Genomic DNA, 20,106 nt, shown 5'->3' with positions numbered 1-20,106 from the left:
AGGAGACGCGTGAGTGCTGTGACCAGCCAGACAGTCTGTACGCAGACGTCTGTCTGGTGGTGTTACCGTCCCTTAACCAATCCTCCCAGCTACCTCCAGACGAGCAGCCTGCTGGCTGGCGATGACCACCTGACTGAAAGCTGTCACTGATTGTGGGGATAAGGTGGGGGGAAGCAAGAGGCCGGAGATAAAAAAGCAAGGGGTTCGGAAGGGGAAGTAACTCTGGAGGGGGAAGTGGAGAGCGATGAGGTGAGGACTTCAAATTTCGTGTGTTGGGGGATCGGGAGTCGGTGCTGGGCTGGATACGGTTGGCTGCATTTTGAACAATTTGGAGGGTGAACGGAGGAAGCCACAAGGAGAATGTTGAGAGAATCGAGTCTGGAGGTGAAAAGTTGTGGATCATGGATTCAGTGCTGGCGGCTAGGCGACGGTTTGAGATCTGATGCACAACTCGGGGTCCAAAAGGGCTCCAAGATTTCTCAGTCGTGTGTATCTGGGCCGGCTCTGTGCTAGGGAGCAATGACACCCCGTACCCCGGGGAGAGTCGGTGTCTGTGGGGCCCGTACCCCGGGGAGAGTCGGTGTCTGTGGGGCCCGTACCCCGGGGAGAGTCGGTGTCTGTGGGGCCCGTACCCCGGGGAGAGTCGGTGTCTGTGGGGCCCGTACCCCAGGGAGAGTCGGTGTCTGTGGGACCCGTACCCCAGGGAGAGTCGGTGTCTGTGGGGCCCGTACCCCGGGGAGAGTCGGTGTCTGTGGGGCCCGTACCCCGGGGAGAGTCGGTGTCTGTGGGGCCCGTACCCCGGGGAGAGTCGGTGTCTGTGGGGCCCGTACCCCGGGGAGAGTCGGTGTCTGTGGGGCCCGTACCCCAGGGAGAGTCGGTGTCTGTGGGACCCGTACCCCAGGGAGAGTCGGTGTCTGTGGGGCCCGTACCCCGGGGAGAGTCGGTGTCTGTGGGGCCCATACCCCGGGGAGAGTCGGTGTCTGTGGGGCCCGTACCCCGGGGAGAGTCGGTGTCTGTGGGGCCCGTACCCCGGGGAGAGTCGGTGTCTGTGGGGCCCGTACCCCGGGGAGAGTCGGTGTCTGTGGGGCCCGTACCCCGGGGAGAGTCGGTGTCTGTGGGGCCCGTACCCCGGGGAGAGTCGGTGTCTGTGGGGCCCGTACCCCGGGGAGAGTCGGTGTCTTCAGCAGATGAGGGGAGGAAACCCCTGGATTTTTTTGAAGTATGGTGGGGTTAGTCTCGTTCCCCTACCTGGAATGAAACCACTACACCAGGAGGACGTTTGGCGCCGTTGTGTGGTTTCCTCGTATTGAATTGTTTGTTTCTTTAAGGCCAAAGAACCTGGGACCTACACCCTGCGTCAGCTGTGTGCCTCTGTGGGCAGGATACAGTTCACTCTTCCACACATCTATCCAATCATTCAGTACGAGGTTTACTCGCAGGAACCTCAACTCAAAGTGGAGCCAATGACAGGTGAGTGCCCTGGAACATACCGTACTCGTTAGAACTTAATGTACCACAAAAATAGCTCTTCACTAATTAGTGCTGGTTAATGTGGTTACTTGTAAACTACAGCAGTTTAGGAAATCTGGTTTATTGCAACAGGACAGACTGGGGGAGGGGCAGTAAAGCTGCACCCATTGGGACAGGGCCCCAGGGAGGGCGAGGGTGGGGGGAGTAAAGATTCGGCCTCATTGGGGCAGGGCCCCAGGGAGGGCGAAGGGGGGGGAGTAAAGATTCGGCCTCATTGGGGCAGGGCCCCAGGGAGGGCGAGGGTGGGGGGAGTAAAGATTCGGCCTCATTGGGGCAGGGCCCCGGGGAGGGCGAAGGGGGAGTAAAGATTCGGCCTCATTGGGGCAGGGCCCCGGGGAGGGCGAGGGGGGAGTAAAGATTCAACCTCATTGGGACAGTGCCCCGGGGAGGGCGGGGGGGGGGGGGATGGGGGAGTAAAGATTCGGCCTCATTGGGGCAGGGCCCTGGGGAGGGCGAGGGGGGCGGGGGAGTAAAGATTTGGCCTCATTGGGACAGGGCCCCGGGGGGGGGGATGGGGGAGTAAAGATTTGGCCACGTTGAGGCAGGGCCCCGGGGAGGGCGAGCGGGGAAGAGTAAAGATTTGGCCTCATTGGGACAGGGCCCCGGGGAGGGCGAGCGGGGGAGTAAAGCTCAGTATAACAATCTGCTTACTGTGCCTGTCTGCTTTATTCAGAGAGCCTCCTGGCGGGCATTTCTCAGAGGGTGAAGTTCACGATACAGACGGGACATTACACAGTGAAGGGCGGAGACACACTGCAGCTGTGTATCACCGACACTCTGCCCATCCTGCATTCAGCAAGCAGCACTGCCACTGTCTCCACTAACAGCGGTGGTAAGTGTGTCCATGCACTGATCACCTGGGAGAGGGAACATGCTCAACGGGGAGGGAGTGGATGGGGCTGAGTTACACGATGCTTTATCATGTCATCTCGGGCAGTTCAGATGGAAATTTGCTGCCCCTGAGGCTCCGATGTGAAATGAGCTTCGGGTCATCTCCGTCCAGTTTATAATGGACACGGGAACAGATCACAAACCAATTTATCAATCATTGGAAATCGCTTCAAGAGCTTGAGATCATATCACACAGTATCCGCCCTGGGAGTGTTTGATGGGACAGTACGGAGGGAGCTTTACTCTGTATTTACCTGTGCTGTACCTGCCCTGGGAGTACAGGAATGTAACACTAACAATAAAAAGTACTTGTTGTGCAGTGTGAGAGCAGGTCCCTACGCTGTGGGAGGGAATCCTTCAGTAGAACATTAGAACATAAGAAATAGGGGCAGGAGTAGGCCAATCGGCCCCTCGAGCCTGCTCTGCCATTCAATAAGATCATGGCTGATCTGATCCTAACCTCAAATCTAAAGAACACAAGAAGTAGGAGCAGGACCCGGCCACTCAGCCCCTGGGCCCTCTCCGCCACCCACAGGGCCTTGACCGATCCGAACTCAGCTTCATGTCCAATTTCCTGCCCGCTCCCCGTAACCCCTAATTCCCTTTACTTCTAGGAAACTGTCTATTTCTGTTTTAAATTTATTTAATGATGTAGCTTCCACAGCTTCCTGGGGCAGCAAATTCCACAGACCTACTACCCTCTGAGTGAAGAAGTTTCTCCTCATCTCAGTTTTGAAAGAGCAGCCCCTTATTCTAAGACTATGCCCCCTAGTTCTAGTTTCACCCATCCTTGGGAACATCCTCACCGCATCCACCCGATCAAGCCCCTTCACAATCTTATATGTTTCAATAAGATCGCCTCTCATTCTTCTGAACTCCAATGAGTAGAGTCCCAATCTACTCAACCTCTCCTCATATGTCCACCCCCATATCCGCGGGATTAACCGAGTGAACCTTCTTTGTACTGCCTCGAGAGCAAGTATGTCTTTTCTTAAGTATGGACACCAAAACTGTATGCAGTATTCCAGGTGCGGTCTCACCAATACCTTATATAACTGCAGCAATAACTCCCTGTTTTTATATTCTATCCCCCTAGCAATAAAAGCCAACATTCCGTTGGCCTTCTTGATCACCTGCTGCACCTGCATACTAACTTTTTGATTTTCTTGCACGAGGACCCCCAGATCCCTTTGTACTGCAGTACTTTCCAGTTTCTCGCCATTAAGATAATAACTTGCTCTCTCATTTTTCCTGCCAAAGTGCATAACCTCACATTTTCCAATATTGTATTGCATCTGCCAAATCTCCGCCCACTCACCCAGCCTGTCTATATCCCCCTGTAGGTTTTTTTATGTCCTCCTCACTCTCTACTTTCCCTCCCATCTTTATATCATCTGCAAACTTTGATATGTTACACTCGGTCCCCTCCTCCAAATCGTTAATATAGATTGTAAAGAGTTGGGGACCCAGCACCGACCCCTGCGGAACACCACTGGCTACTGGTTGCCAGTCCGAGAATGAACCGTTTATCCCAACTCTCTGCTTCCTGTTAGATAACCAATCCTCCACCCATGCCAGAATATTACCCCCAATCCAGTGATTCTTTATCTTGAGCAATAATCTTTTATGTGGCACCTTGTCGAATGCCTTCTGGAAGTCTAAATACACTATGTCCACTGGTTCCCCTTTATCCACCCTGTACGTTATGTCCTCAAAGAACTCAAGCAAATTTGTCAGACATGACTTCCCCTTCGTAAAGCCATGCTGACTTTATCCTATTAAATTATGTTTATTAAAATGTTCCGCTACTGTCTCCTTAATAATAGACTCCAAAATTTTACCCACCACAGATGTTAGGCTAACTGGTCTATAATTTCCAGCCTTCTGCCTACTACCCTTTTTAAATAAGGGTGTTACATTAGCAGTTTTCCAATCTGCCGGGACCTTTGCCGAGTCCAGAGAATTTTGGAAAATTATTACCAAAGCATCCACAATCCCTACTGCCACTTCCCTCAAGACCCTGGGATGTAAGCCATCAGGTCCAGGGGATTTATCCGCCTTGAGTCCCATTATTTTACTGAGTACCAATTCCTTCATGATTTTAATCGTATTTAGCTCCTCCCCCCCTCGAGCCCTCTGTTTGTCCAGTGTTGGGATATTCTTAGTGTCCTCTACCGTAAAGACTGAAACAAAATATTTGTTCAGCATTTTTGCCATCTCCATGTTTCCCATCATTAATTTCCTGGTCTCATCCTCTAAGGGACCTACGTTTGCCTTAGCCACCCTTTTTCTTTTAATATAACTGTCGAAACTCTTGCTTTCTGTCAGTTTATGATGAAGTTCTTAAACTGTTCTAAAAGCAAATTATTATGTATTTTTTGAAATAGATAAAATCTCTGAGGCTCCCTTAACCATTCAGTCATCTGGGATGATCACCAGCATTGTGCTGCCGTCAGCTCCTGCTTATCACCTGATTGAGTTTGAACTTCACGTTATCTGCCACATGCCGTCCACACTGCCGACTCCTCCGGACTCTGAGAGACCCAGCACAGATTTAAAGGGAACTCGCAAAGGTCACGAGAAAACCAAACCGGAAGTACCTTGTATGACCTCCATCGACCAGAAGGTGCAGTGAGGTTAATGCTCTAATGACGGGGGGTTGCGGCGTTCATGACGGGGATTATGGCATTAATTGGGCAGACTGCATTGATAACGGGGACGGCTGCATTAATGATGGGCATTGATAACGGGGATTGCGGCATTGATAACGGGGATTATCACGTGACCGAAGACTGTCAGTTATAACCCAGGAGATCGTTATTTTTGTAGTGCATGGGAGTTTTCACAGCCGAACCCAATTCCCGATCCCGATCCTGAGCTTTCCAGCAGGAGCCTTGAGTTAACGAGGAGCAGCAGGGCTCCAGCCTGTGCATTCAGGTCTGTGACAATGGTCTTGTCCCCACTGCAGTTAGTTCAGGTAATCATTAACTGATGGATATTCTGGAGGTGGACCACTCGTCTCACTCTGCCATCTTATCAAAGGAAGAGCAACTGATGATTCATACCAGGAGTCTGTCCTAGGAGACTGTGTGCTGTGTTTCTTTACACCAGGATTCTGTCCTAGGAGACTGTGCTGTGTTTCTTTACACCATGATTCTGTCCTAGGAGACTGTGCTGTGTTTCTTTACACCAGGATTCTGTCCTAGGAGACTGTGCTGTGTTTCTTTACACCAGGATTCTGTCCTAGGAGACTGTGCTGTGTTTCTTTACACCATGATTCTGTCCTAGGAGACTGTGCTGTGTTTCTTTACACCAGGACTCTGTCCTAGGAGACTGTGCTGTGTTTCTTTACACCAGGACTCTGTCCTAGGAGACTGTGCTGTGTTTCTTTACACCAGGACTCTGTCCTAGGAGACTGTGCTGTGTTTCTTTACACCTGGATTCTGTCCTGGGAGACTGTGTGCTGTGTTTCTTTACACCAGGATTCTGTTCTAGGAGACTGTGCTGTGTTTCTTTCCCACTGGTCCGGGCCCCAGATACCTACATGTTAATAACTGGTCTGTTTTTGTATTTCTAATCCAGATGTCTATAGACTGCCCATGGTCCATTTATTCGACGCTGATTGCCCTGACGTTCAATATACCTTTCAGTGCCAAGCACTTGCTGCTATCGTCGGGTAGAAGGTAAAGCTGCTTCATACCTGGGGTCTCCATCTCTCTCACCAGTTGCCCTTCACTTCAGTGTGATGCCGGTAAAAGCAACAAGGTCAATTGTTCAGCATTATAAACTGACAAATGGAGTGTAATCAGGAAGGGCTGGGATTGTGAGAGGAATGGAGTGTAGTTTCTACTCCTTCCCATGCTGTCCCAGAGTAAGGATATGTGTTGGGCGTGGCTCAGTGATACTCGGAGGCACTCTGACCTCTGAATCCGAAGGTCGTGGGTTCAAGTTCACTCCAGAGACTTGAGCACATAATCGAGGCTGACACTCCAGTGCCGTACTGAGGGCGCACTGCACTGTCGGAGGTGCCGACTTTCGGGTGAGATGTTAAATCAAGGCCCGTCTGCCCCCTCGGGTGGATGTGAAAGATCCCATGGCACGATTCGAAGAAGAGCTGTGGCCATTATTTATGCCTCAGCCAACACCACCAAGATCAGATTCATCAGTTGCTCATCTCATTTGCTGTTTGTGGGATGTGTGTAAAAGCAGAATTTTTTTAAAAGGTGAGAGACTAAGAAATGTTGGTGTTCAGAGGGATTTGGGTGTCCTTGTACATGAATCACAGAAAGTTACCATGCAGGTACAGTGAGCAATTAGGAAGGCAAAATGGTATGTTGGACTTTATTGCAAGGAGGTTGGAGTACAGGAAGTCTTGCTGCAATTGTAAAGGGATCTGATGAGACTACACCTGGAGTACTGTGCACAGTTTTGGTCTCCCTATCTAGGGAAGGATATACTTGCCTTAGAGGGGATACAATGAAACATAGAAAATAGCAGCAGGAGTAGGCCCTTCGAGCCTGCTCCGCCATTCAGTGTGATCATGGCTGATCCTCTATCTCAACACCATATTCCCGCTCTCTCCCCATACCCCTTGATGTCTTTTGTGTCTAGAAATCTATCTAGCTCCTTCGTAAATATATTCAGTGACTTGGCCTCCACAGCCTTCTGTGAAATCTCATTGAAGGTTCACTAGATTGATTCCTGGGATGTGAGGGTTGTCCTATGAGGAGAGATTGAGTAGAATGGGCCTATACTCTCTGGAGTTTAGAAGAATGAGAGGCGATCTCATTGAAACAATTAAGATTCTGAGAGGGCTAAACAGGGTAGATGCTGAGAGGCTGTTGCCCCTGGCTGGAGAGTCTAGAACTAGGGGTCATATCTCAAGATAAGGGGTCGGCCATTTAAGACTGAGATGAGGAGGAATTTCTTCACGCAGAGGTTGTGAATCTTTGGAATTCTCTACGCCAGAGGGCTGTGGATGTTGAGTCGTTGAGTATACTCAGTACTGAGATCGATAGATGTTTGGACTCCAGGGGAATCAAGGGATATGGGGATCGGGCGGGAAAGTGGAGTTGAGGTCGAAGATCAGCCATGATCTGATTGAATGGCGGAGCAGGCTCAAGGGGCCGTATGGCCAACTCCTGCTCCTATTTCTTATGTTCTTCTAAATTGGCTGCCGTGTTTCCTACATTACAACAGTGACTGCACTGCAAAAGTACTTCATTGGCTGTGAAGCAGTTTTGAGAAGTGCTGTGGACATGAAAGGAGCTTTATAAATTGAAGCCTGTCTGTCTTCTCTCCTCCTTCACGGAGGTGCCAGGTGCTTCACCTGCCCTGAACCCTCCAGCCTGGGCTGACACCTGGCAATTGTCGCATTGTTTATTAAATGAATTATTTTGCCCGAGGTGAGGCACGTGCTGTGTTGTTAAATTCAGTGTTTGAGCAGCTGACTGTTCTCAGCCTTACTGCAGGACCGGGGGTGGGAGGGGGAGGAGGGAATCGCTGCTCCACAGGTCTCTCTGTGTAATGTGCATCACTAATCATGCTGCTGTATAACTGAACGTACCTCCGTTGCAGCAGGTTCTCGCTGGACCTGCTGAGTATTTGATGATTTGTTCTCGGTTGTGATTTCCTGGTTGCTGATCTTCTTTCTTTCTTTCTTTCTTTCTTTCTTTCTTTTTCGCTCTCTGTCTCGCTCTCTCGCTCTCTCTCCTTCCCCCCCCCCCCCCCCACCCCTTTCCTGCCATGTAGGAAGTACCTGCAGGTGTGTGTCCACAACCTGTCTGAAGTTGGCTTCCAGTTGTTTGATCCTCAGTTGGTGGACGTTTCCAACAGCTCTGACCTGAAGTTCGTGTCGCTGAATTCCCTTAAAAAGCAGGTAAGGTTTCTGTGGGCCTCTGACCTGTTTAACAAGCACACGGACACTGTGCATTGCTTCTTTAACTGAGCTCAGGGTCTCTCGTGTTTCCCCCCCCACTCCCTCCCTCCCCTCCCTCCCTCCCCTCCCTCCCTCCCCAAAAGTTGCTGTCTTGTGCTAGGGCAGGTTCCACAGGGGCCGACTGTCTCAGCCAAGTCGCCTTCCTTCGTGTGTGAGCCTAGATAGTGTGTGTTGACAGGATATTTGACTGTGGAGGGCATTACAGCTGAACCTGATCCTGTCAAGGTGCGCTTTAAACGGGAGTCACGGGATAGTGATCAGGGGCAGAAACCTCCTCCCTCATACCACCCCGTAGAATCTTAGAAATGACAGGACACGAGGAGGCCATTCGACCCATCGCACCTGTGCCAGTGCTAGCTCTTCACCTGGAGCTGCCTTCTCTAATCCCATTCCCCTGCCCCTCTGCCATATTCTTTTATATTCTTCCTTTTCAAATTCTTATCCAATCCTTTTTAAATGATGTCACAGTCTCTGCCTCAATTACCACCACCCCGGTGGAACATTCCCTGTTCTAATAACCCTCTGTATGAAATCATTTCTTCTAACTCCTTTTATTCTTCCAGTGATAATCTTCAGTCTGTGCCCCTTGTTACTGAAACAATCTCTCACTATTTACCTTCTTCCATAATTTTGAAAACCTCTATTCGATTCCCCTCCTTAACTTTCCTTGTTCAAATGAAAAAAACCTCTAATTTTGAGCTTTTCTCTCGAACTATAACCTCTCGTGCTTGAACCTTCAGTGTCCCCTTTCTATGGCTCCAATATCCCTCCTACAATGGGGAGCCCAGAACTGCACACAATACTCAAACTGTGGTCTAATCAATGTCTTGTACAAATTCAACATCACTTTCTTGCTTTTGTAGTCACTGTCCCCGCGTATAAAACACAGAATCCCATTCACATTTTCTGCCAGTACTCTCGTACACTATTGGCCATGGCTCTCTGCGACGGTCCCACTGCTTTTCCTGAGGATCTAGGATGGGCGAGACTGGTGATGTGGGTGGGGACTCGATCAGTAGTGTCCCAGCACGGTGGGAGGGGCGTCCCGGCTTACACTGATGAGGGAAGCTGCCTTATTCACAGTTGCTGTGTTTGCCCATTTCGATGGCCAGACGCGGGCCCTGACGCTGGGCGTTCGATGGCCAGACGCGGGCCCTGACGCTGGGCATTCGATGGCCAGACGCGGGCCCTGACGCTGGGCGTTCGATGGCCAGACGCGTGGGGCCTGGGGATCTAAGGCAGGGAAGGGGATGCACTGAGCTGACAGGCTGCAGCCACCCATTTATCCCTTTCCCACTTTCCTTGAAGAGCAGTGTGCGATTTTCCAACCCTTCAGATCTTTGGCACAATTCCTGTCACCAAATATGTTTGTGAAATTCTGATTAGTGCCCCTGCTATCTCCTTCCCACCCTCGCTCGGTATTGTGGGATGAGCACCATCTGAGCCTGAGGGTTTATCTGCGTTCAGTACTGAGTCTCGGTGGTGGGCTCGGGCAGAGAGATGGAGGTTACCTGTCTCTGGTCGTTGAACGTGGATCTTCATGTGTTCCGTTTTATTCCCTCAGCAAACGTACAGCAGGCAAGCAACCTTCTTCCTGTGGGAGCTTCAGTGGAGCCAGGAGCCAGGGCCCTCTCTGCGCTGCCAGTTCAGTGTAGCCTTCACACCTCTTGCAGGCGAAGAACTCAGCTCGATGAAACCCTACACCTACGAGCTCAATCTGGACAACTTCTGTGTGAGTGTTTGGACCAAATATCACCAACCCTGAGTTTCTAGGTAACTGTGACAAGTTATAAAGCCCAGATCTGAGACACCCTGTACTGAGGCTCCGCCTCCTATCTTTCTGTGTGAGGCACGGTTTCCTTGTGTGAAGTGACTTTCTCCGATTTCCCACTACTTCCTGTTCAGAGTTCAAGTTCTTCCTAAGCTCCTCCTAACCCTGCTGTCCTCTTCCCTCAGTGTACTCTGTTTGGATGTGCTGTGCAGTGACCCTGCTCTCCAGATGCTGTGCTGACCAGTAACCCTGCGCTCTTTCTCCAGACACTGTACTGACCAGTAACCCTGCGCTCTTTCTCCAGACACTCTGCTGTCCAGTAACCCTGCGCTCTTTCCCCAGACACTCTGCTGTCCAGTAACCCTGCGCTCTTTCTCCAGACACTGTGCCGTCCAGTAACCCTGCGCTCTTTCCCCAGACACTCTGCTGACCAGTAACCTTGCGCTCTTTCCCCAGACACTCTGCTGACCAGTAACCCTGCGCTCTTTCCCCAGACACTCTGCTGACCAGTAACCCTGCGCTCTTTCCCCAGACACTGTGCTGACCAGTAACCCTGCGCTCTTTCCCCAGACACTCTGCTGACCAGTAACCCTGCGCTCTTTCCCCAGACGCTGTACTGACCAGTAACCCTGCGCTCTTTCTCCAGACACTGTGCTGACCAGTAACCCTGCGCTCTTTCCCCAGACACTCTGCTGACCAGTAACCCTGCGCTCTTTCCCCAGACACTCTGCTGACCAGTAACCCTGCGCTCTTTCCCCAGACACTCTGCTGACCAGTAACCCTGCGCTCTTTCCCCAGACGCTGTGCTGACCAGTAACCCTGCGCTCTTTCTCCAGACACTGTGCCGTCCAGTAACCCTGCGCTCTTTCCCCAGACACTCTGCTGACCAGTAACCCTGCGCTCTTTCCCCAGACACTCTGCTGACCAGTAACCCTGCGCTCTTTCTCCAGACGCTGTGCTGACCAGTAACCCTGCGCTCTTTCTCCAGACACTGTGCTGACCAGTAACCCTGCGCTCTTTCCCCAGACACTGTGCTGACCAGTAACCCTGCGCTCTTTCCCCAGACACTGTGCTGACCAGTAACCCTGCGCTCTTTCTCCAGACACTGTGCTGACCAGTAACCCTGCGCTCTTTCCCCAGACACTGTGCTGACCAGTAACCCTGCGCTCTTTCCCCAGACACTCTGCTGACCAGTAACCCTGCGCTCTTTCCCCAGACACTCTGCTGACCAGTAACCCTGCGCTCTTTCTCCAGACGCTGTGCTGACCAGTAACCCTGCGCTCTTTCTCCAGACACTGTGCTGACCAGTAACCCTGCGCTCTTTCCCCAGACACTGTGCTGACCAGTAACCCTGCGCTCTTTCTCCAGACACTGTGCTGACCAGTAACCCTGCGCTCTTTCCCCAGACACTCTGCTGACCAGTAACCCTGCGCTCTTTCTCCAGACGCTGTGCTGACCAGTAACCCTGCGCTCTTTCTCCAGACGCTGTGCTGACCAGTAACCCTGCGCTCTTTCCCCAGAAGCTGTGCTGACCAGTAACCCTGCGCTCTTTCTCCAGACACTGTGCCGTCCAGTAACCCTGCGCTCTTTCCCCAGACACTCTGCTGACCAGTAACCCTGCGCTCTTTCCCCAGACACTCTGCTGACCAGTAACCCTGCGCTCTTTCCCCAGACACTCTGCTGACCAGTAACCCTGCGCTCTTTCCCCAGACACTCTGCTGACCAGTAACCCTGCGCTCTTTCCCCAGACACTCTGCTGACCAGTAACCCTGCGCTCTTTCCCCAGACACTCTGCTGACCAGTAACCCTGCGCTCTTTCCCCAGACACTGTGCTGACCAGTAACCCTGCGCTCTTTCCCCAGACACTGTGCTGACCAGTAACCCTGCGCTCTTTCTCCAGACGCTCTGCTGTCCAGTAACCCTGCGCTCTTTCCCCAGACACTGTGCTGACCAGGAACCCTGCGCTCTTTCCCCAGACACTCTGCTGACCAGTAACCCTGCGCTCTTTCTCCAGACACTGTGCTGACCAGTAACCCTGCGCTCTTTCCCCAGACGCTGTGCTGACCAGTAACCCTGCGCTCTTTCCCCAGACGCTGTGCTGACCAGTAACCCTGCGCTCTTTCCCCAGACGCTGTGCTGACCAGTAACCCTGCGCTCTTTCCCCAGAAGCTGTGCTGACCAGTAACCCTGCGCTCTTTCCCCAGACAATGTGCTGTCCAGTAACCCTGCGCTCTTTCCCCAGACGCTGTACTGACCAGTAACCCTGCGCTCTTTCCCCAGACACTCTGCTGACCAGTAACCCTGCGCTCTTTCCCCAGACACTCTGCTGACCAGTAACCCTGCGCTCTTTCCCCAGACACTCTGCTGACCAGTAACCCTGCGCTCTTTCCCCAGACACTGTGCTGACCAGTAACCCTGCGCTCTTTCCCCAGACACTCTGCTGACCAGTAACCCTGCGCTCTTTCCCCAGACGCTGTACTGACCAGTAACCCTGCGCTCTTTCTCCAGACACTCTGCTGACCAGTAACCCTGCGCTCTTTCCCCAGACACTCTGCTGACCAGTAACCCTGCGCTCTTTCCCCAGACGCTGTACTGACCAGTAACCCTGCGCTCTTTCTCCAGACACTCTGCTGACCAGTAACCCTGCGCTCTTTCCCCAGACACTCTGCTGACCAGTAACCCTGCGCTCTTTCCCCAGACACTCTGCTGACCAGTAACCCTGCGCTCTTTCCCCAGACGCTGTGCTGACCAGTAACCCTGCGCTCTTTCTCCAGACACTGTGCCGTCCAGTAACCCTGCGCTCTTTCCCCAGACACTCTGCTGACCAGTAACCCTGCGCTCTTTCCCCAGACGCTGTGCTGACCAGTAACCCTGCGCTCTTTCTCCAGACGCTGTGCTGACCAGTAACCCTGCGCTCTTTCTCCAGACGCTGTGCTGACCAGTAACCCTGCGCTCTTTCTCCAGACGCTGTGCTGACCAGTAACCCTGCGCTCTTTCTCCAGACACTGTGCTGACCAGTAACCCTGCGCTCTTTCCCCAGACACTCTGCTGACCAGTAACCCTGCGCTCTTTCTCCAGACGCTGTGCTGACCAGTAACCCTGCGCTCTTTCTCCAGACGCTGTGCTGACCAGTAACCCTGCGCTCTTTCCCCAGAAGCTGTGCTGACCAGTAACCCTGCGCTCTTTCTCCAGACACTGTGCCGTCCAGTAACCCTGCGCTCTTTCCCCAGACACTCTGCTGACCAGTAACCCTGCGCTCTTTCCCCAGACACTCTGCTGACCAGTAACCCTGCGCTCTTTCCCCAGACACTCTGCTGACCAGTAACCCTGCGCTCTTTCCCCAGACACTCTGCTGACCAGTAACCCTGCGCTCTTTCCCCAGACACTCTGCTGACCAGTAACCCTGCGCTCTTTCCCCAGACACTCTGCTGACCAGTAACCCTGCGCTCTTTCCCCAGACACTGTGCTGACCAGTAACCCTGCGCTCTTTCCCCAGACACTGTGCTGACCAGTAACCCTGCGCTCTTTCTCCAGACGCTCTGCTGTCCAGTAACCCTGCGCTCTTTCCCCAGACACTGTGCTGACCAGTAACCCTGCGCTCTTTCCCCAGACACTCTGCTGACCAGTAACCCTGCGCTCTTTTCCCAGACGCTGTGCTGACCAGTAACCCTGCGCTCTTTCTCCAGACACTGTGCTGACCAGTAACCCTGCGCTCTTTCCCCAGACACTGTGCTGACCAGTAACCCTGCGCTCTTTCCCCAGACACTGTGCTGACCAGTAACCCTGCGCTCTTTCCCCAGACACTGTGCTGACCAGTAACCCTGCACTCTTTCCCCAGACGCTGTGCTGACCAGTAACCCTGCGCTCTTTCCCCAGACACTGTGCTGACCAGTAACCCTGCGCTCTTTCCCCAGACACTGTGCTGACCAGTAACCCTGCGCTCTTTCCCCAGACACTCTGCTGACCAGTAACCCTGCGCTCTTTCCCCAGACACTCTGCTGACCAGTAACCCTGCGCTCTTTCCCCAGACACTCTGCTGACCAGTAACCCTGCGCTCTTTCCCCAGACGCTGTACTGACCAGTAACCCTGCGCTCTTTCTCCAGACACTGTGCTGACCAGTAACCCTGCGCTCTTTCCCCAGACGCTGTACTGACCAGTAACCCTGCGCTCTTTCCCCAGACGCTGTGCTGACCAGTAACCCTGCGCTCTTTCCCCAGACGCTGTGCTGACCAGTAACCCTGCGCTCTTTCTCCAGACGCTGTGCTGACCAGTAACCCTGCGCTCTTTCCCCAGACGCTGTGCTGACCAGTAACCCTGCGCTCTTTCCCCAGACGCTGTGCTGACCAGTAACCCTGCGCTCTTTCTCCAGACACTGTGCTGACCAGTAACCCTGCGCTCTTTCTCCAGACACTGTACTGACCAGTAACCCTGCGCTCTTTCCCCAGACGCTGTGCTGACCAGTAACCCTGCGCTCTTTCTCCAGACACTGTGCTGACCAGTAACCCTGCGCTCTTTCCCCAGACACTGTACTGACCAGTAACCCTGCGCTCTTTCCCCAGACACTGTACTGACCAGTAACCCTGCGCTCTTTCCCCAGACGCTGTGCTGACCAGTAACCCTGCGCTCTTTCCCCAGACACTGTACTGACCAGTAACCCTGCGCTCTTTCCCCAGACGCTGTGCTGACCAGTAACCCTGCGCTCTTTCTCCAGACACTGTGCTGACCAGTAACCCTGCGCTCTTTCCCCAGACACTGTGCTGACCAGTAACCCTGCGCTCTTTCCCCAGACACTGTGCTGACCAGTAACCCAGCGCTCTTTCCCCAGACACTGTGCTGACCAGTAACCCTGCGCTCTTTCCCCAGACACTGTGCTGACCAGTAACCCTGCACTCTTTCCCCAGACGCTGTGCTGACCAGTAACCCTGCGCTCTTTCCCCAGACACTGTGCTGACCAGTAACCCTGCGCTCTTTCCCCAGACACTGTGCTGACCAGTAACCCTGCGCTCTTTCCCCAGACACTCTGCTGACCAGTAACCCTGCGCTCTTTCCCCAGACACTCTGCTGACCAGTAACCCTGCGCTCTTTCCCCAGACACTGTGCTGACCAGTAACCCTGCGCTCTTTCCCCAGACACTGTGCTGACCAGTAACCCTGCGCTCTTTCCCCAGACACTGTACTGACCAGTAACCCTGCGCTCTTTCCCCAGACACTGTGCTGACCAGTAACCCTGCGCTCTTTCCCCAGACACTGTACTGACCAGTAACCCTGCGCTCTTTCTCCAGACACTGTGCTGACCAGTAACCCTGCGCTCTTTCCCCAGACACTGTGCTGACCAGTAACCCTGCGCTCTTTCCCCAGACGCTGTGCTGACCAGTAACCCTGCGCTCTTTCCCCAGACGCTGTACTGACCAGTAACCCTGCGCTCTTTCCCCAGACACTGTGCTGTCCAGTAACCCTGCGCTCTTTTCCCAGACGCTGTACTGACCAGTAACCCTGCGCTCTTTCCCCAGACGCTGTGCTGACCAGTAACCCTGCGCTCTTTCCCCAGACACTGTGCCGACCAGTAACCCTGCGCTCTTTCTCCAGACACTGTGCCGTCCAGTAACCCTGCGCTCTTTCTCCAGACACTGTGCTGACCAGTAACCCTGCGCTCTTTCTCCAGACGCTGTGCTGTCCAGTAACCCTGCGCTCTTTCTCCAGACGCTCTGCTGACCAGTAACCCTGCGCTCTTTCTCCAGACACTGTGCCGTCCAGTAACCCTGCGCTCTTTCCCCAGACACTGTACTGACCAGTAACCCTGCGCTCTTTCCCCAGACGCTGTGCTGACCAGTAACCCTGCGCTCTTTCCCCAGACACTGTACTGACCAGTAACCCTGCGCTCTTTCTCCAGACACTGTGCCGTCCAGTAACCCTGCGCTCTTTCTCCAGACACTGTGCCGTCCAGTAACCCTGCGCTCTTTCTCCAGACAATGTGCCGTCCAGTAACCCTGCGCTCTTTCTCCAGACAATGTGCCGTCCAGTAACCCTGCGCTCTTTCTCCAGACACTGTGCCGTCCAGTAACCCTGCGCTCTTTCCCCAGACACTGTGCTGACCAGTAACCCTGCGCTCTTTCCCCAGACACTGTGCTGACCAGTAACCCTGCGCTCTTTCTCCAGACAATGTGCTGTCCAGTAACCCTGCGCTCTTTCTCCAGACACTCTGCTGACCAGTAACCCTGCGCTCTTTCCCCAGACTCTGTACTGACCAGTAACCCTGCGATCTTTCCCCAGACACTGTGCTGACCAGTAACCCTGCGCTCTTTCCCCAGACTCTGTACTGACCAGTAACCCTGCGCTCTTTCTCCAGACGCTGTGCTGTCCAGTAACCCTGCGCTCTTTCTCCAGACGCTGTGCTGACCAGTAACCCTGCGCTCTTTCTCCAGACACTGTGCCGTCCAGTAACCCTGCGCTCTTTCTCCAGACGCTGTGCTGTCCAGTAACCCTGCACTCTTTCCCCAGACTCTGTACTGACCAGTAACCCTGCGCTCTTTCCCCAGACACTCTGCTGACCAGTAACCCTGCGCTCTTTCCCCAGACACTCTGCTGACCAGTAACCCTACGCTCTTTCCCCAGACGCTGTGCTGACCAGTAACCCTGCGCTCTTTCTCCAGACACTGTGCCGTCCAGTAACCCTGCGCTCTTTCCCCAGACACTCTGCTGACCAGTAACCCTGCGCTCTTTCTCCAGACACTGTGCTGACCAGTAACCCTGCGCTCTTTCCCCAGACACTCTGCTGACCAGTAACCCTGCGCTCTTTCCCCAGACACTCTGCTGACCAGTAACCCTGCGCTCTTTCCCCAGACGCTGTACTGACCAGTAACCCTGCGCTCTTTCTCCAGACACTGTGCTGACCAGTAACCCTGCGCTCTTTCTCCAGACACTATGCTGACCAGTAACCCTGCGCTCTTTCTCCAGACGCTGTGCTGACCAGTAACCCTGCGCTCTTTCCCCAGAAGCTGTGCTGACCAGTAACCCTGCGCTCTTTCTCCAGACACTGTGCCGTCCAGTAACCCTGCGCTCTTTCCCCAGACACTCTGCTGACCAGTAACCCTGCGCTCTTTCCCCAGACACTCTGCTGACCAGTAACCCTGCGCTCTTTCCCCAGACACTGTGCTGACCAGTAACCCTGCGCTCTTTCCCCAGACACTGTGCTGACCAGTAACCCTGCGCTCTTTCTCCAGACGCTCTGCTGTCCAGTAACCCTGCGCTCTTTCCCCAGACACTGTGCTGACCAGTAACCCTGCGCTCTTTCCCCAGACACTCTGCTGACCAGTAACCCTGCGCTCTTTCCCCAGACGCTGTGCTGACCAGTAACCCTGCGCTCTTTCCCCAGACGCTGTGCTGACCAGTAACCCTGCGCTCTTTCCCCAGACACTCTGCTGACCAGTAACCCTGCGCTCTTTCCCCAGACACTCTGCTGACCAGTAACCCTGCGCTCTTTCCCCAGACGCTGTGCTGACCAGTAACCCTGCGCTCTTTCCCCAGACACTCTGCTGACCAGTAACCCTGCGCTCTTTCCCCAGACGCTGTACTGACCAGTAACCCTGCGCTCTTTCTCCAGACACTGTGCTGACCAGTAACCCTGCGCTCTTTCCCCAGACACTGTACTGACCAGTAACCCTGCGCTCTTTCTCCAGACACTGTGCTGACCAGTAACCCTGCGCTCTTTCTCCAGACACTGTGCTGACCAGTAACCCTGCGCTCTTTCTCCAGACACTGTGCTGACCAGTAACCCTGCGCTCTTTCCCCAGACACTGTACTGACCAGTAACCCTGCGCTCTTTCCCCAGACGCTGTGCTGACCAGTAACCCTGCGCTCTTTCTCCAGACACTGTGCTGACCAGTAACCCTGCGCTCTTTCCCCAGACACTGTGCTGACCAGTAACCCTGCGCTCTTTCCCCAGACACTGTGCTGACCAGTAACCCTGCGCTCTTTCTCCAGACACTGTACTGACCAGTAACCCTGCGCTCTTTCCCCAGACACTGTACTGACCAGTAACCCTGCGCTCTTTCCCCAGACACTGTGCTGACCAGTAACCCTGCGCTCTTTCCCCAGACACTGTACTGACCAGTAACCCTGCGCTCTTTCCCCAGACGCTGTGCTGACCAGGAACCCTGCGCTCTTTCCCCAGACACTGTACTGACCAGTAACCCTGCGCTCTTTCCCCAGACGCTGTGCTGACCAGTAACCCTGCGCTCTTTCTCCAGACACTGTGCTGACCAGTAACCCTGCTCTCCAGACACTCTGCAGAACAGTAACCCTGCGCTCTTTCCCCAGACACTGTGCTGACCAGTAACCCTGCGCTCTTTCCCCAGACACTGTGCTGACCAGTAACCCTGCACTCTTTCCCCAGACGCTGTGCTGACCAGTAACCCTGCGCTCTTTCCCCAGACACTGTACTGACCAGTAACCCTGCGCTCTTTCCCCAGACACTGTGCTGACCAGTAACCCTGCGCTCTTTCTCCAGACACTGTGCTGACCAGTAACCCTGCGCTCTTTCCCCAGACACTGTGCTGACCAGTAACCCTGCGCTCTTTCCCCAGACGCTGTGCTGACCAGTAACCCTGCGCTCTTTCCCCAGACGCTGTACTGACCAGTAACCCTGCGCTCTTTCCCCAGACACTGTACTGACCAGTAACCCTGCGCTCTTTCCCCAGACGCTGTGCTGACCAGTAACCCTGCGCTCTTTCCCCAGACACTGTGCTGACCAGTAACCCTGCGCTCTTTCTCCAGACACTGTACTGACCAGTAACCCTGCGCTCTTTCCCCAGACACTGTACTGACCAGTAACCCTGCGCTCTTTCCCCAGACACTGTGCTGACCAGTAACCCTGCGCTCTTTCCCCAGACACTGTACTGACCAGTAACCCTGCGCTCTTTCCCCAGACGCTGTGCTGACCAGGAACCCTGCGCTCTTTCCCCAGACACTGTACTGACCAGTAACCCTGCGCTCTTTCCCCAGACGCTGTGCTGACCAGTAACCCTGCGCTCTTTCTCCAGACACTGTGCTGACCAGTAACCCTGCTCTCCAGACACTCTGCAGAACAGTAACCCTGCGCTCTTTCCCCAGACACTGTGCTGACCAGTAACCCTGCGCTCTTTCCCCAGACACTGTGCTGACCAGTAACCCTGCACTCTTTCCCCAGACGCTGTGCTGACCAGTAACCCTGCGCTCTTTCCCCAGACACTGTACTGACCAGTAACCCTGCGCTCTTTCCCCAGACACTGTGCTGACCAGTAACCCTGCGCTCTTTCCCCAGACACTGTACTGACCAGTAACCCTGCGCTCTTTCTCCAGACACTGTGCTGACCAGTAACCCTGCGCTCTTTCCCCAGACACTGTGCTGACCAGTAACCCTGCGCTCTTTCCCCAGACGCTGTGCTGACCAGTAACCCTGCGCTCTTTCCCCAGACGCTGTACTGACCAGTAACCCTGCGCTCTTTCCCCAGACACTGTACTGACCAGTAACCCTGCGCTCTTTCCCCAGACGCTGTGCTGACCAGTAACCCTGCGCTCTTTCCCCAGACACTGTGCCGTCCAGTAACCCTGCGCTCTTTCCCCAGACGCTGTGCTGACCAGTAACCCTGCGCTCTTTCCCCAGACACTGTGCTGACCAGTAACCCTGCGCTCTTTCCCCAGACACTGTACTGACCAGTAACCCTGCGCTCTTTCCCCAGACACTGTACTGACCAGTAACCCTGCGCTCTTTCTCCAGACACTGTGCCGTCCAGTAACCCTGCGCTCTTTCTCCAGACACTGTGCCGTCCAGTAACCCTGCGCTCTTTCTCCAGACACTGTGCCGTCCAGTAACCCTGCGCTCTTTCTCCAGACACTGTGCCGTCCAGTAACCCTGCGCTCTTTCTCCAGACAATGTGCCGTCCAGTAACCCTGCGCTCTTTCTCCAGACAATGTGCCGTCCAGTAACCCTGCGCTCTTT

At 54.0% G+C, this 20,106-nt stretch overlaps 1 protein-coding gene across 1 annotated transcript in view; it reads left to right on the top strand.

The window, feature by feature from the left end:
* trappc10 (trafficking protein particle complex subunit 10) overlaps positions 1–20,106 on the top strand; it is a 94,806-nt gene that overhangs the window by 61,651 nt on the left and 13,049 nt on the right. The window contains exons 15-20 of the mRNA XM_067993409.1: positions 1,329–1,470; positions 2,204–2,362; positions 4,809–5,047; positions 6,004–6,104; positions 8,173–8,299; positions 9,924–10,091. Of these exons, the coding sequence (XP_067849510.1) occupies positions 1,329–1,470; positions 2,204–2,362; positions 4,809–5,047; positions 6,004–6,104; positions 8,173–8,299; positions 9,924–10,091 (936 nt within the window). The remainder of the gene's footprint in view (positions 1–1,328; positions 1,471–2,203; positions 2,363–4,808; positions 5,048–6,003; positions 6,105–8,172; positions 8,300–9,923; positions 10,092–20,106) is intronic.

Source organism: Heptranchias perlo, chromosome 11, assembly GCF_035084215.1.
Source record: "Heptranchias perlo isolate sHepPer1 chromosome 11, sHepPer1.hap1, whole genome shotgun sequence".
In the NCBI taxonomy this organism is placed as follows: Eukaryota; Metazoa; Chordata; class Chondrichthyes; order Hexanchiformes; family Hexanchidae; genus Heptranchias; species Heptranchias perlo.
The sequence above is the reverse complement of the archived record's forward strand: the minus strand, read 5'-3'. Positions and strand labels throughout refer to the sequence as shown.